At 41.1% G+C, this 15,259-nt stretch overlaps 1 protein-coding gene across 1 annotated transcript in view; it reads left to right on the top strand.

Moving 5' to 3' along the window:
* The window catches only part of LOC136863206 (lipase member H-A), a 286,766-nt gene that overhangs the window by 252,608 nt on the left and 18,899 nt on the right, over positions 1–15,259 (top strand). The window contains exon 6 of the mRNA XM_067139572.2: positions 5,749–5,934. Within this exon, the coding sequence (XP_066995673.1) occupies positions 5,749–5,934 (186 nt within the window). The remainder of the gene's footprint in view (positions 1–5,748; positions 5,935–15,259) is intronic.

Here is a 15,259-nt window from a genome sequence, read left to right as displayed (position 1 = left end):
GATATCATGCCGGAGCCATTATGTGTAGGGACGGGTGCAATATGCTGACATTTGATGTGCAGGGACTTGTTTTGATGTAATACGTGCTTCAGCAGTAGCGTTTCTAGGTACAAACTTAACTTGTTTTGATAGCGATGAAGCGTTGAAATTTCCTTCTTCTTTACCTTGCATCTCTTCTTGAGATGTTTGCACTTCGACAGAACGTGTAGTAGGCTTAGGAAATGAAGTAAAATCATCAAGCTGTAATGGCAATGAATTTTCTTCTTCTTCTACTTTCCCTTTACTACTGTTTTGATCAACATCATTATCCTTATTATCATAATCATGATCTTGCCTCTCTTTATCTTGAAGTTTGTGCTTAGTAACAGAACTTGCAGCAGGCCTAGACAACAAGGGAGAATTAAAAATCTCTCGCAGAGGTGTACTTTTTAAACATAAATCAGTGTTCGCTGGAATATGGTTGAGCTCTTTGTATTTTGTTCCCGATGAAGCTACATTACACGCAGCTTCATGACGTTGAGCGTTGTATGCGTTTCTTGAACTCTCTTCTACAATGATTGCATTGAAAAATTGTCCTACATGATATCTCATGACGTCTCCTGTGATAGCTTCGGGAAAATGCTTTTCTACACTCTTCGCAAATATACCTGGAAATAGGTTTTTCTATGACGGACTTTTATCTTCTGCTAACAGATTCTTCTTTAAATCTACTCGACATTTGTTACTCTCTACTTCGATGATGCGAACAGCTTAGCGATTAACAGTAAACTAACACAAAAGCGTATAACCAAGGTAGCAACAGTAAGGTTTAAGCCCATCAAGATGGCAAGAGTGAGGTTAGCGACGTTCTGCTGTTGGATTTTAAATTCCGCGCTATAACATGCATAAGGTGGTAGCCTTGAGGTTTACTGCCGTAAAGATGGCAGCAGTGAGGTTAGCGACGCTCTATTGTCCTTCAAAGTGAGGTTAGGGTTCGTCAAGAAGACAGCTGTCAAAAGAGCACGTGGCTATGTTTACCAAACAAGTCTTGTTATGTTTCTTTAGTGATTTGCAAGTCTAAACATGCATAATGACGTCATCACTGCAGCACGTGCTTACTCTAGCTATCCCGATGCAGGTTTAAACTTGTTCGATAGAGCTATGCCTTGACATAAGAGGAGGCCTTAACAGCTTATGTATAGCCGCTATTGTTTAAAGATAGCTGCTGTTAAGAAAAAGCACGTAGAATTTTTCAAATTACCCGCCACCACATTTCAAAGGTATGAGGTTTAGTGCTGTAAAGATACCTGCACGATGCAAAGCTAGCTTTCTTCATCAGAGCAGCCACCATCTTGTGTGAGCACCTCTAGACCGTATCATACGGAGCTGTGTATAGTCACCGTCTTGTCGCTGCTACCTTGCGCAAGCACCCCTAGGGAGTCTCATAAGAGCAGCAGCCATCTTGTGCAAGCGCTCTTAAGCTGCCTCATAAGAAGCTATGTATAGCCCCCATCTTGTAGAATTAGATAGTAGCCGGGCTGAGTGGCTCAGACGGTTAAGGCGCTGGCCTTCTAACCCCAACTTGGCAGGTTCGATCCTGGCTCAGTCCGGTGGTATTTGAAGGTGCTCAAATACGACAGCCCCGTGTCGGTAGATTTACTGGCTCGTAAAAGAACTCCTGCGGGACTAAATTCCGGCACCTCGGCGTCTCCGAAGACCTTAAAAAGTAGTTAGTGGGACGTAAAACAAATAACATTATTATTATTAGAATTAGATAGCTGCCAATGCCAAAGGACCTAAGTAGGGATCGAACCGTCGATCTCATCATTAGACTATGTTTTTCTTGTGCTATCATATTCCTGATACTGCAAACCCAGGTATCAGGTTTTGCTCTATGATGCACCGTTTTCGAGATATTTAACATTTTGCATTTAAGCCCCAAATTTAATGAATGGAACCTGCACGGCACGTTATACTCTCTACCATAGCTAAACCTGATCATGTTACGAAGACTTGCTTCAATACAAGCTAAAACAGAGCGAATGCCAAAGGGCTTAAGTAGGAACCGAACCGTTGATCTCATCATTAGACTATGTTTTTCTTGTTCCTCGTACTGCGAACCGAGGTACTGGGCAGAAATTTTTTTGTCCGTTTTGCTCTACGATGCACCGCTTTCGAGATATTTAACATTTTACATTTAAGCCCCAAATTTAATGCATCGAACTAGCACGACGCGTTAGCCTCTAAGCTAGCTTTCTTCATAAGAGCAGCAGCCATCTTGTGCAAGCACCCTTAAGGCGTCTCATAAGGAGACGTGTATAGCCGCCATCTTGCGCAAGCATCCTTAGGGCGTCTCTAGCCATCTTGTGCAAGGACCCTTAAGCCGCCTCATAAGAGCAACCGCCATCTCGCGCAAGCATCCCTAGGGCATCTCATAAGGAGCCATGTATAACCGCCATCTTGCGCAAGCATCCCAAGGGCGTCTCATAAGAACCTATGTATAGCGGCCATCTTGCATAAGCACCTTTAAGGAGTCATGTATAGCCACCATCTTGTGCAATTAGCGTCGAGAGATGGCTGCTGTAGAATTTTTCTTTTTAAATTATCCGCCACCATATTTCAAAGGTATGTACCTAAAGAGTGTAGCACTGAGGTTTGCGATGTTAGATGGCGGATGACAGCTGACAAAAAAGCGCGTGAGTTTGTTTACTAAACAGGAGCACGTGGAATTTTTCAATTTGCCGCCACCACATTTCAAAGGTATCTAGCTAAAGATGGCAGCACGGTGCGCTCTTGATTAAAGATGGCGGATGACAGCTAACAGAACTTTTCAAATTGCCCGCTACTACATGTCATAAAGAGGGTAGCACGGTGTTCTGTGGATTAAAGATGGCGGATGACAGCTGACGAAATTGCCCGCATGATAGCAGCACAGTGCTCTATTGATTAAAGATGGCGGATGACAGCTGTCAAAAAAGCACGTGGCTTTGTTTCCCAACAAGAGCACATAGAATTTTTCAAATTGCCGCCACCACATTTCAAAGGTATCTAGCTAAAGAGTGCAGCACTGTGCTCTGTTGATTAAAGATGGCGGATGACGGCTGTCAAAAAAGCGCGTGAGTTTGTTTCCAAACAAGAGCATGTAGAATTTGCCGCCACCACATAGAGAGCAGCACGGTGCTCTCTTGATTAAAGATGGCTGCTGTCATGTGGAATTGCCTGCCACCACATTTCAAAGGTAACTAGCTAAAGAGGGCAGCACGGTGATCTCTAGATTAAAGATGGCTGCTGTCAAAAAGCATTTTTCAAATTATCCGCCACCACATTTCAAAGGTAAGTAGCTAAAGAGAGCACAACTGTGCTCTATAGATTAAAGATGGCGGATGACAGCTGTCAAAAAAGCACGTGGATTTGTTTACCGATTCTAATCTCGCGCTAGTGAGGTTAAGTTGGTAGCACTAAGGTTTAGGCCCGTTAAGATGGCAGCACTGCGGATGACAGGTGATGAATTTGCAGCTACTGCGATAAAGAGGGCAGCACAGTGCTCTGTGGTTTAAAGATGGCGGATGACAGCTGTCAAAAAAGCACGTGAATTTGTTTATCTCACGCTAGTGAGGTTAAGTTGGTAGCACTAAGGTTTAGGCCCGCCAAGATGGCAGCACTGCCGATGACAGGTGACGAATTTGCAGCTACTGCGATAAAGAGGGCAGCACGGTGCTCTGTAGTTTAAAGATGGCGGATGACAGCTGTCAAAAAAGCACGTGGCTGTCAAAAAACACGTGGATTTGTTTATCTCGCGCTAGTTAGATCAAGTTGGTACTACTGAGGTTTAGGCCCGTCAAGATGGCAGTACTGAGGTTAGCGATGCGTTGTTGTCTGTCAAAACGCACGTGGCTGTCAAAAAACACGTGGCTTTGTTTACCTCGCGCTAGTTAGGTTAAGTTGGCACTACTGAGGCTTAGGCCTGTCAAGATGGCAGCAGGGAGGTTAGCGATGCGTTGTTGTCGATGACAGCAGTCAAAAAGCACGTGGCTTTGTTTACAAATTCAAATCTCGCGCCAAAATTCAAATTCCCGCCAAAAATTCAAATTTCCCGCCAGAATTCAAATTTCCCGCGGGAGGAGGCGGCCGAACTGTCCTATTATACTACTCATGTTGTACTGAGACTCTCTCACTACGCCTCACTTTTTGTTTCATACGGGCCACTATGTAGCGCTAGTAGTAGCATTTCGATCTATCTGCACGGTGCCTATAGTCATCCCATTTGATATTCATGACGGATCTAGGTTTTTTTGATGAAAGCGTTCCAGTTTCTTGATGTCGCGGCGATCATAACCTCTTCCATAACAGTCGCTGACTGTGGATATGATGATATGATTGGTCTGTTTCTTTGTAACTGTTGTATTTACTTAGTGTGTTTGGAGAGGATGGGCAGAGTCTATGGTTTGGTGCTTTATCTGCCAAACATGCCGTCAATCACACATCGGTTGCAGTGCGCAGTTCAAAAATTAATTTCCTTACTTTTCCAGAAGAATATTCTGTACAAATTAATCAGGAAATTTGGCACTAATTTTAAACAAAAACAGCATTTTTTCAGATTATCTAGGGCCTTAAATAGGCTCAACATCAGTAGATTTATTGGTAGGTATTTGCATCAGTTCTTCATCCTCCAGGATTTTAGTGATAGTGACACCTTCAAGTTTCTTGATCAAACTGAAAACAGTGTTTGCAATTTCTCTTTCCTCCTCATGTATTTCACATGATGAAGATGACACTTCAAGTCTGGTATAAAACTTCTGACACCTTGTTTGCAGCAATTCTCACTGTGCAAGATACAAACACAAATGCACAATCTCAGGAATTCACTAATTACAGATCAGAGTATACACTCACAAACATAAACAACTACATTGGAGTCAAACAGAATGGTATTCTAATGCACTGCCACAACTATATGCTGCTGCACACATGGATTACCTCTAACTGCTTATCTGTAGCAAATGAGTCAGTAAGGACAGCTAAAACTTGCACTACTGCCATCTAGTAGATCATTTGTACCTATTTACAAAATATGAGATAAATACCCGCCAGGCACATCACGAATGTTCTTGTCAGTTATATTATTTGGGTAACTTCTCAGATTGTACTTCTCACGTTTTAGCCATATATGTATAGTATAAGTTTCTTGAGCAATAGTGGCACTCTTTGTGCCTCTGTTTGTGACAGTGCCCAAAGATGGTAAGCTGGATGCCACTGATGCTCAGTTTGTTGACGTGATGCACACAAATGCATTCTTCCAAAGCAAGGCAGAACAGATGGGGCAAGTTGATATTTATATGAATGGTGGAGTTGACCAACCGGGCTGCGCCTATGAATCCAGTGAGTTTTTATTTAGCATCTTGCTTTTAGTACCGGGAGTGTCCAGCACAAATGGAAAGTTTGAATCTCTTAGCTAATGGTTATTGCAACAACATAGACATCAAGAAAACTCTTGTTTGAGTCTTGACCATATTAACCATTTCATGTCATTTTTGCTGTATAGAGACTGCTTTAGGACTAGTAATCCTTTAAAGCTGTTCATTTTTCAGTATATTCTTCCCATGTTTATATGGGATTGGCAGAAAATCTAAGAAGAATTTGAGTCTTATGTAGAGGTTTAAAGCCAGATGCTATTTTTGCTACAATGTGTTTGTTTCAAACATTATCTTTTTGAAATTATTATTGTTATTCCAGTAATTTCTGCCTAAAGTTTCAATATTTTGATTTCAGGGCTGGACCCAGCCATGCCTCTGTTTGTGACAGTGCCCAAAGATGGTAAGCTGGATGCCACTGATGCTCAGTTTGTTGACGTGATGCACACAAATGCATTCTTCCAAGGCAAGGCAGAACAGATGGGGCAAGTTGATATTTATATGAATGGTGGAGTTGACCAACCGGGCTGCGCCTTTGAATCCAGTGAGTTTTTATTTAGCGTATTGCTTTTAGTACCAGGAGTGTCCAAGGACATGTTTGGTTCACCTGGCACAGGTCTTTCTGTTTGACGTCCATGGGCGACCTGTGCATCTGGGTGTGAGATGATTTTGATAATGAGGTAGCGGTAGCGTGAAACCTGTTGCCGGCATGTAGTCTACTCTTGTCGAATAACACCAAGTGGTCTTCTCAAGGCACAATATCACCATCTGATGGACAAATCACTATCAGCAGTGTCACATGCACTCACTCCACATGAACACCAGGCTTTTGGTACACGACCTAGTGACTAGAAATTGTATAACACCACCTCTCCTACCTGCTGGCCAATATTCAGATGGTGACATATTTCTCCACTACTAGGATTCGAACTGGCTAACCACAGCGTTAGACCAGTGAGTACAGTATATGGACACAAATAGAGGATATATCACTTAATCTCATTTCTCCCTCTTCCTTTCTTTACTTTTCCTTCTAGTTAAATTTGAAAGGGATTTATTTGGGTATTTAGGTGATGTGTAGTCATCAGCGCCTCCCCTAAGTCCAACCCTTGTCCACGTTGTGGGAGTTTGGCAATGGCATGAAGTAGGGGATTGCCTGTAGGGGTGATGTACAGTGGAGACTGGGTGTGTCCCATGACTGTTACGGTAGCTGTGAAGGCCCTACAAGAACCCTGAAAAGGGATAGGTAACAGGGCTCTGGTGATGTCCTAGATGGCAGATGCAGCAGAAGAGGAGACCTTTGGAACGGCAAAGCTGGCAGACGAAGCAACCCTCTTCCCATGAAGATAATGAAATACGGAGAACCACCCCTTACGGTGAAGAGTTACCTTCAAAGGCTACGGGAAACAACCCCTGCAGAGATCAGCAGGCTTGAAGGCTCAGGTGGCAGCCCCACGACCAAGCTCAGGTTGCTGTGGGCTAATAACTTGCACAACATTAAATAAAGAACTATTAAAGATACCGAAGTGAAACACAACCGGATGGATAATAACTTGACAATTTTTACATGAAACGGAAAACGAGAATAGGTTCTTGGAATGCCAGAACCCTCAGAGAGATTAGTAGATTCAAACAAGTGACTAAAGTGATGGAGGAATACAGACTGGATTTCTTTGGACTAAGTGAAGTATGCTGGCTACACTTCGGGGAAATACAGACTCTTAATAGAAGCACATTCCTTTATTCTCGACAAATGGGGGATGATGCAAAACATAGAGAAGGTGTAGGATTGTTATTGAATAAAACTGCAAAGAGGAGCCTTCTTGATTCGAAACCTATCTCGGAGAGACTGATGAGAGCCTGATTCAGGACCAGGGTTCAAAATGTAACTGTGATCCAATGTTATGTTCCCACAGAAATGTCAGAGACTGAAAAACAGGAAGCATTCTACTGCCAATTAGATGAGACTATTAAGAGAGGGAAAAAGAGGGATATTATTGTGATGGGGAATTTAAATGCAAAGGTTGGTTCTAACAATGAGAGTCTGGAACAAATTATGGGAGTGGTGACTCTAATGAAAATGGGGAGCTTTTCATTGATTTCTGTGCTAGCCATGATTTGGTAGTGGATGCACTTGATTTCCTCATAAATGGTGCTGTAAGATTACATGGGTGTCGCCAGACCACGTTACAAAAAAACAGATAGACCACATCACCATAAATAGAAAATTTAGAAGATCATTGACTGATGTGAGAAATAAAAGAGGGGCAGATATTGGAAGTGATCATCACTTGGTAGTTGCGAGTTTAGAATGAAAATTGTGGCAAGTGGAAGGAAATTCGAAAGGAGACATAAGAAATTTGATTTAGGTAAACTGCAAGGTGAAAGTAAAAGGAAAGACTTCAAGTTAGAGTTTGAAGCTCCCGCTGTTGAACCTGAACCAGAACCCAGTATGGATATCCAATGATCATGGAAGAAAGTTACAGACACACATTTAGAAGTTAGTGAGAAGGTACGTAGATTCAACAATCATCTTCAGAAGGAGTGGATGTCTGATGCTACTTGGAAAGAAATAGAGCTTAGGAAACTAATTAAGGTAAAGTTTAATATGAGTAAAACAAGACAACAGAAAGCTGTAGCACAAAAGAATATGTAGAAGCTGATAAGAGCATGAAGAAAAGCAAAAAAAGGACCACATACAGTGGGTAGATGAACAAACATGAACGGCAGAAGAGGCATCAGCAAGAGAAGATGCTAAGGAATTGTATAGTATCACAAACAAACTGCCAAAGAGAGGGTTTATCAGAAGATGCTAAGGAATTTTATAGTATCACAAACAAACTGCCAAAGAGCGGGTTTATCAGAAATAAACTTGTTAAATAAGAGAGATAAACTACTGACCATCCAGAAAGAACAGTTACAGAGATGGAAGGAACGAGTTGCTTAATAGAGATTTAGAAAGGAATGGTAATAAACAAATGGAGTTTGTAGACAGTGACCCAATAATAAAGTTACACCCTCCAACCTGTGCAGAAGTAGAGGGGGCCTTGAAACAGATAAGAACAGGAAAAGCACCAGATATGGATAATACTGCGCCATAAATACTTGTAGCAGATATTGAGACCTCGGCAAAATTATTGCAACCCCAAAGGTGATATTCCTAAGTGTGACAATTGGAAGGGAATTACGTTGTTGTCGGTACCCTGCAAGATGCTTTCTAGGATCATTTTAGAGCGGGTGAAGGATGTTGTTGAATTATGCCTTAGAAAGGAACAGGATGGTTTCCGTAAACATTATAGCTGTGTCGACCTCATAAATACTCTGAGAATTATTGTGGAACAAAGTGCAGAATGGCAGAATACCTTCTACTTGACTTTCATCAATTTTGAGAAAGCCATAAGTAATAAATGTCATATTAATCCATATTGAAGAGCAATATAATGTAAAACAAAAGCTAAAGGTTTCCACCTATTCGTTATTGTTTGTTGTAGCTCTATAAAGGTTACATATATTTGTTGAAACTAGTTTTGGTCGTACTAGAGACTATCATCAGTCAAAATCAATAAAAGTTAAGGCAAGATATGAATTATAGGTAAAATGTATGAAGCAAGCATGTGTTGCTGAAATTTAGTGCAAGACAAGTAAAGATATGGATGTCAAACACTCATCACAATCACATGTCCTTTGCAAGCTCTCAGCCTTCCTCCAATTTGAAAAATGCACATCACAGAAGACTAGGTCAAACATTTAAAATACCAGCACTCGAGGAATCTTCTAGAACTCAGCTTAGCTGAAACGAGTGTGAACAGAATGATGTTAATGGGGAAGTGTTGAGATGTTCATTTGTTTCCAAAACCGGCATGAAAAAAAGAAATGCTTACGGTGGGGCTGATGGAGGTGGAATGGAGGGTGATTGCTGGAGGGAATTTGGAGAAAAATAAAGAAGGGTGTTTAGAGTACTTAATTTCTTTTTATTGAAAATAGGATTTAATAGATCTAATAAAGGGTTTGTTTTTCCTTGGCTATGTATGGCTGTGTTATGCATGAGTTAAACACCATCAGAAATATAGCCAAGGCCACCGGATGTAATAAATATTTTATTGAAGGAATAATAAATGAAGTCAGACATCGACTTTCCACTGCCCTCACTAAAGAAGAAAAACTAACAAAACCTTATTTTCCACTTTCACCATTAATAACCCACAGATACATAAGATATCTAACATTTTCAAAAAAATTGTATAAAAATATCTTTTAAAACGGACAATAATAATGCATTAATTCTACATAACACAAACTCGATTAATAATAATAAAAAATTATATAGATCAGGTGTTTATATGCTTAAATAGAGTAGCTGGCCGTCCACCCATATCGGCAAACAGGTGGAAACTTTGACACGAGGTACTTAGAACATGTAAATTCATGTAAATATAATAGACTAGCAGATGTACCCGTGCTTCGCTACGGAATTCTACATTGTATACAGAATTCTAGGTTAAGAGTACACGTTGTGAGTAAGACTGTATTAAATTGCATAGCTCTTGAACGTTACCCCAGAAACACGATGGGAAAGTCATCATATGCCTTTTTTTCATGTGAAGACCGGATTAGGGAATTTTAATTGTAATGGCAGGCCCTCTTGCCTACTATTAAGTGGTGGAGTTTTTAAATATTTATTAAAATCTAGGATATAGAAGACCACCCTTCATAAAAAAATTAAGTTAGCGCCTGAAATGATTTCGGAAGAAGGGATATAGTGTTGTTGAGTTTCAACCACCATCTAACTCCTTTAGGGGAGAAATATGTTGAAGTATGCGATATTTTTCACCTAAGACATAAAAGAGGACACTTCTCGCAAAATTACAACTTTGTACGTCAAACGGTTTTCGAGAGATGAATAATTTCGTTTACAGAGCTAACCTCATTTAACACTTTAGAGACAGAACGTTAGAAAATATTTCCTATTTCACACCTAGGATTTAAAATCTATACCGCTATTTGGAATTTTCTCTTCATGAGTTAAACCGTTTTGGAGAAAGAAATGAATACAATATTGTTTTTGGATCATAACCTCCATTTAACTCGCCGAGCTTTTAAATGTGTTTCAAACCTTCTGTTATTTAACACCTAGGATATCATTTAAAATTTCAACTTCATAATTCAAACTGTTTCCTATAAATGCATACTTTTGTGACCATTCCTGACCCCCCCCCAGTCAAAACCCCCGTAGGAGTCTATTGTTTTAAGTCCACTTATTATTTGTATCCTCATAAAAAGAATCCAACTACTTTGCACCCCTTAAATTGATTCAATCCCCGTCCCTCCCCTGCCACCAAATACGCGTGTCTTCATTTTTAAAGGAGATTTCAAATATTACTTTTCTCGTCCGTAACATCCTTCGTTTTCCAGATATGAGTATCCTCAAGCAAAGAATTCCACTCATTTTTCAATTCATTTACCCCCTCCCCTTAATTGGATTTTCCGGAAAAAAGAGTACGTGTTTATTTTTAAAGGAGATTCCAAATAAAAATTTTCATGTCTCTAACACTTTCAGTATATGAGATATAAGTATTCTCATTCAAAAGAATTCCGCCTTTTTCCAGTCCTGTTTTCAATCCCCACCCCAAAAGTGTTTTTTCCGAAAATACGTGTTGCTTTATTTTTAAAAGATATTAAAAAGTTTTCACGTCTGCAATATCTAAAGTTTTTGAGATACTTCACCCCTTTTAACACTTCCCCTCGAGTGGATACTCAGAAAACAAATTATGTGTGTTCCTTTACTTTTACAGGTGATTCCAAATACCAGTTCTCACGTCTGTAACATCTTCAGTATTTGATATACAGGTATCATCATAAAAATAATTCAATACTTTCTTCATTTCATTTCACCCACCCCATCCACTTAAGTGGATTTTCCGAAAACAAAAATACTTTTTTCTTCACTTTTAAAGAAGATTCCAAATACAAATGTTCATGTCTGTAACATCTTCAGTTTTTGAGATATAAGTATCCTCATAAAAAGAATTCACCCCCTTTTTCAAACCTTTTCAGAACCCCTTTAAGGGAATTTTCCGAAGACAAAAAAATATGTATTTCTTTATATTTAAAGAAGATTCCAGATAAAAATGTTCATGACTGTAAAACTTTCATCTTTTGAGATATAAGTACCCTCATAAAAAGAATTCAACCCCTTATTCAGTCCTTTTTATAATCCCCTTTTCTTTGTTTTTAAAGGACATACTAACTTTCACGTCAGTGATGATGATGATACTGATATCTTCAGTTTTGGAGATACCAGTATCATCATCATCATCATCATCATCATCATCTGTTTACCCTCCAGGTTCGGTTTTTCCCTCGGACTCAGCGAGGGATCCCACCTCTACCGCCTCAAGGGCAGTGTCCTGGAGCTTCAGACTCTTGGTCGGGGATACAACTGGGGAGAATGACCAGTACCTCGCCCAGGCGGCCTCACCTGCTATGCTGAACAGGGGCCTTGTGGAGGGATGGGAAGGAAGAGGGAAGGAAGCGGCCGTGGCCTTAAGTTAGGTACCATCCCGGCATTCGCCTGGAGGAGAAGTGGGAAACCACGGAAAACCACTTCCAGGATGGCTGAGGTGGGAATCGAACCCCCCTCTACTCAGTTGACCTCCCGAGGCTGAGTCGACCCCGTTCCAGCCCTCGTACCACTTTTCAAATTTCGTGGCAGAGCCGGGAATCGAACCCGGGCCTCCGGGGGTGGCAGCTGATCACGCTAACCACTACACCACAGAGGCGGACAGATACCAGTATCCTGATAAAAATAATTCAACCCCCTTTCTGAGTCATTTTACACCGAGCCCGATAGCTGCAGTCGCTTAAGTGCGGCCAGTATCCAGTATTCGGGAGATAGTAGGTTCGAACCCCACTGTCGGCAGCCCTGAAAATGGTTTTCCGTGGTTTTCCATTTTCACACCAGGCAAATGCTGGGGCTGTACCTTAATTAAGGCCACGGCCGCTTCCTTGTCCCATAAGACCTATCTGTGTCGGTGCGACGTAAAGCAACTAGCAAAAAAAAAAAAAAAAAAGAGTCATTTTACACCCCTGTAATTGTTTATTCCGAAAACAAAAAAAATACCTGTTACTTTAAAAGAAGGGCCTGTCTGGCCGAGGCGTTAAAGGAGTGCTTGGTTCGCCCGGAAGGACGAATCCCCGTCAGGAAGTCGTAAATTTTTTTTTGCTAGGAGCTTTACGTCGCACCGGCACAGATAGGTCTTATGGCGACGATAGGATAGGAAAGGCCTAGGAGTTGGAAGGAAGTGGCCGTGGCCTTACTTAAGGTACAGCCCCAGCATTTGGCTGGTGTGAAAATGGGAAACCACGGAAAACCATTTTCAGGGCTGCCGATAGTGGGATTCGAACCTACTATCTCCCGGATAGTCGTAAAATTTAAGAAACGAGATTTCCATTTCCGGAGGTGCATATGGCCCTGACGTTCACTCAGCCTACACCAAAAATGAGTACCAGGTTAATTCCTGGCGGCAAAGGCGGCCGGCGTAGAGCTAACCTCTCTACCCCATCACGTGCCGAGGTTAACCTTCCACTCCTCCAAGGGCCTTCATGGCCTGTACGGAGGTGACTTTGCTTTGCTTTTTTGCTTTGCTTTAAAAGAGATTAAAATTCAAAATTTCACGTCTGTAATATGTTATGTTTTTGAGACATACTGTAGATATGCTCATTTTAAAATGTCAACCCTTTTTAACACATCCCCTTAAGTGGATTTTCGGAAAGTAAATTTCGCATGTTCTTTTACTTTCACAATACCTAATACCAATTTTCAGGTCTGTAACGTTACGTTTTTTGAGATATATTGTAGATATACTCATTTTAAAAATTCATCCCCCTTGTCACTCCTGTTTACCACCTCTTTAGAAGATTTTCCAAAAACAAAAGAAATACGTGTTACTTTTCTTTCAAATGAGATTCCAAATGCCAATTTTCATGACTGTAACATCTTCAGTTTTTGAGATATAAGTATCCTCATAAAAAGTATACGACATATTTTTCACCTTTTTTCACCCGCGTAAGTGGATTTTCCGAAAACAAAAAATACATGTTTCCTTATTTTTAAAGAAGATTCCAAATAACAATTTTCACGTCTTCAAACTGTTTTTTGAGATATGGATACACGCATTTTAAAAATTCACCCTCCTTTTCACCCCCTTAGTTTCGGTATGTCCAAATACCCTCCCTTAGTGAGCACCTACATTGTAATATAAATATATCTTAAAAATTTCATTTCTGTATGTCCAGTAGTTTTGGCTCAGCAATGATGAATGAGTCAGTCAATCAGGACATGTCATTTAATATATATGTAGATAAGGAACCAAAAGGTTCAATAATACTGCCCTACAGGACCCCCCTCCCTTAATCATTACAGGATCATATAACACTTCACCTACTCTAATTCTCTGAGTTTTATTTTCTAGAAATTCAGCCACCCATTCAACCACTCCTTTGTGTAGTCCAATAGCCCTCATTTTCACCAGTAATCTCCCATGATCTACCCTACCAAAAGCCTCAGATAGATCAAAAGCGATACAGTCCCTTTGACCTTCTGAATATAAAATATCTGCTACACATTGCTGGAATCCTACAAGTTGAGCACCATTGGAATAACTTTTCCTATACCCATGGGCGCCCGCAGGATCTTTTCCAGGTGGGGGGGGGGGGGCACATTAACAATGTTCTTAATTATAAAAACCGACATAACGTCAGCAACATTAAATTGTTTACAGAAACGTTCGGTTATAACAGATGCTAGACGACTGTCAGTAAGTTCAGTTTATGAAATAATCTTGTATGATATTAAACCAATTGAACACGAACATTTTTAGAATTCCAGGGGGGGGCAAGTGCCCCCCTTGCCCCCCCCCCTTGCGGGCGCCCATGCCTAAACCTGAACTGCCTTCTATCAAACCAGTTAGTTATTTTGCCAACATATCTAATATAATCAGAAAAATGCTTTCCCAGAGCTTACAAACAACCCAATGTCAAGCTGATGGGTCTATAATTAGCTGCTTTATTTTTGTCACCCTTTCTCATGGTTCAGTGGGGCTACTATTGCAACTCTCCATTCATTTGGTATCACTCCATCATGCAAACAGTAATCAAATACGTATGTCCGATATGGCACTATATCCTAACCCAAAGCCTTAAATAGATCCCCAGAAATCTTCTCAATCCCAGCTGCCTTTCTAGCTTTCAACTTTTGTATTTATTTTTTTGCTAGTTGTTTTACGTCGCACCGACACACCTAGGTCTTATGGTGACAATGGGACAGGAAAGGCCTAGGAATGGGAAGGAAGCGGCCGTGGCCTTAATTAATGTACAGCCCCAGCATTTGCCTGGTGTGAAAATGGGAAGCCACGGAAAACCATTTTCAGGGCCGCCGACAGTGGGATTCGAACCCACTGTCTCCCGGATGCGAGCTCATAGCTGCGCACTCCTAACCGCACGGCCAACTCGCCCGGTTTATTTTTTTGTGGTTCATGTTTGTGGGTTACCGTAATCACGGCCAACTCGCCCGGTTTATTTGTTATGTGGTTCATGTTTGTGGGTTACTGTAGTCACGTCCTAGTTCGTGAACCATGGGCAACGGCTGAGTGGCCTAGTAAGTGGTCCTGAGAGTCGGGATACCAGTTGCTATGGAATGGGAGTGGGCATCTCGGACATATTCTGAGTCGTGGCCCTCCTTGTGCTCAGGCGGCTAGGACTATACAATTCACCGGTGGTCCATAACCCGTTAGAGGAGAGATCCTCACTTGGACTATGTGCAAGTAGGGTAGCATCCTGCTTCATGAATTTACCGAGCTCAGAACATTTTA

Source organism: Anabrus simplex, chromosome 2 (assembly GCF_040414725.1).
Source record: "Anabrus simplex isolate iqAnaSimp1 chromosome 2, ASM4041472v1, whole genome shotgun sequence".
In the NCBI taxonomy this organism is placed as follows: Eukaryota; Metazoa; Arthropoda; class Insecta; order Orthoptera; family Tettigoniidae; genus Anabrus; species Anabrus simplex.
Note: the sequence above shows the minus strand (reverse complement) of the source record. Positions and strands in the feature narration are given on the sequence as shown.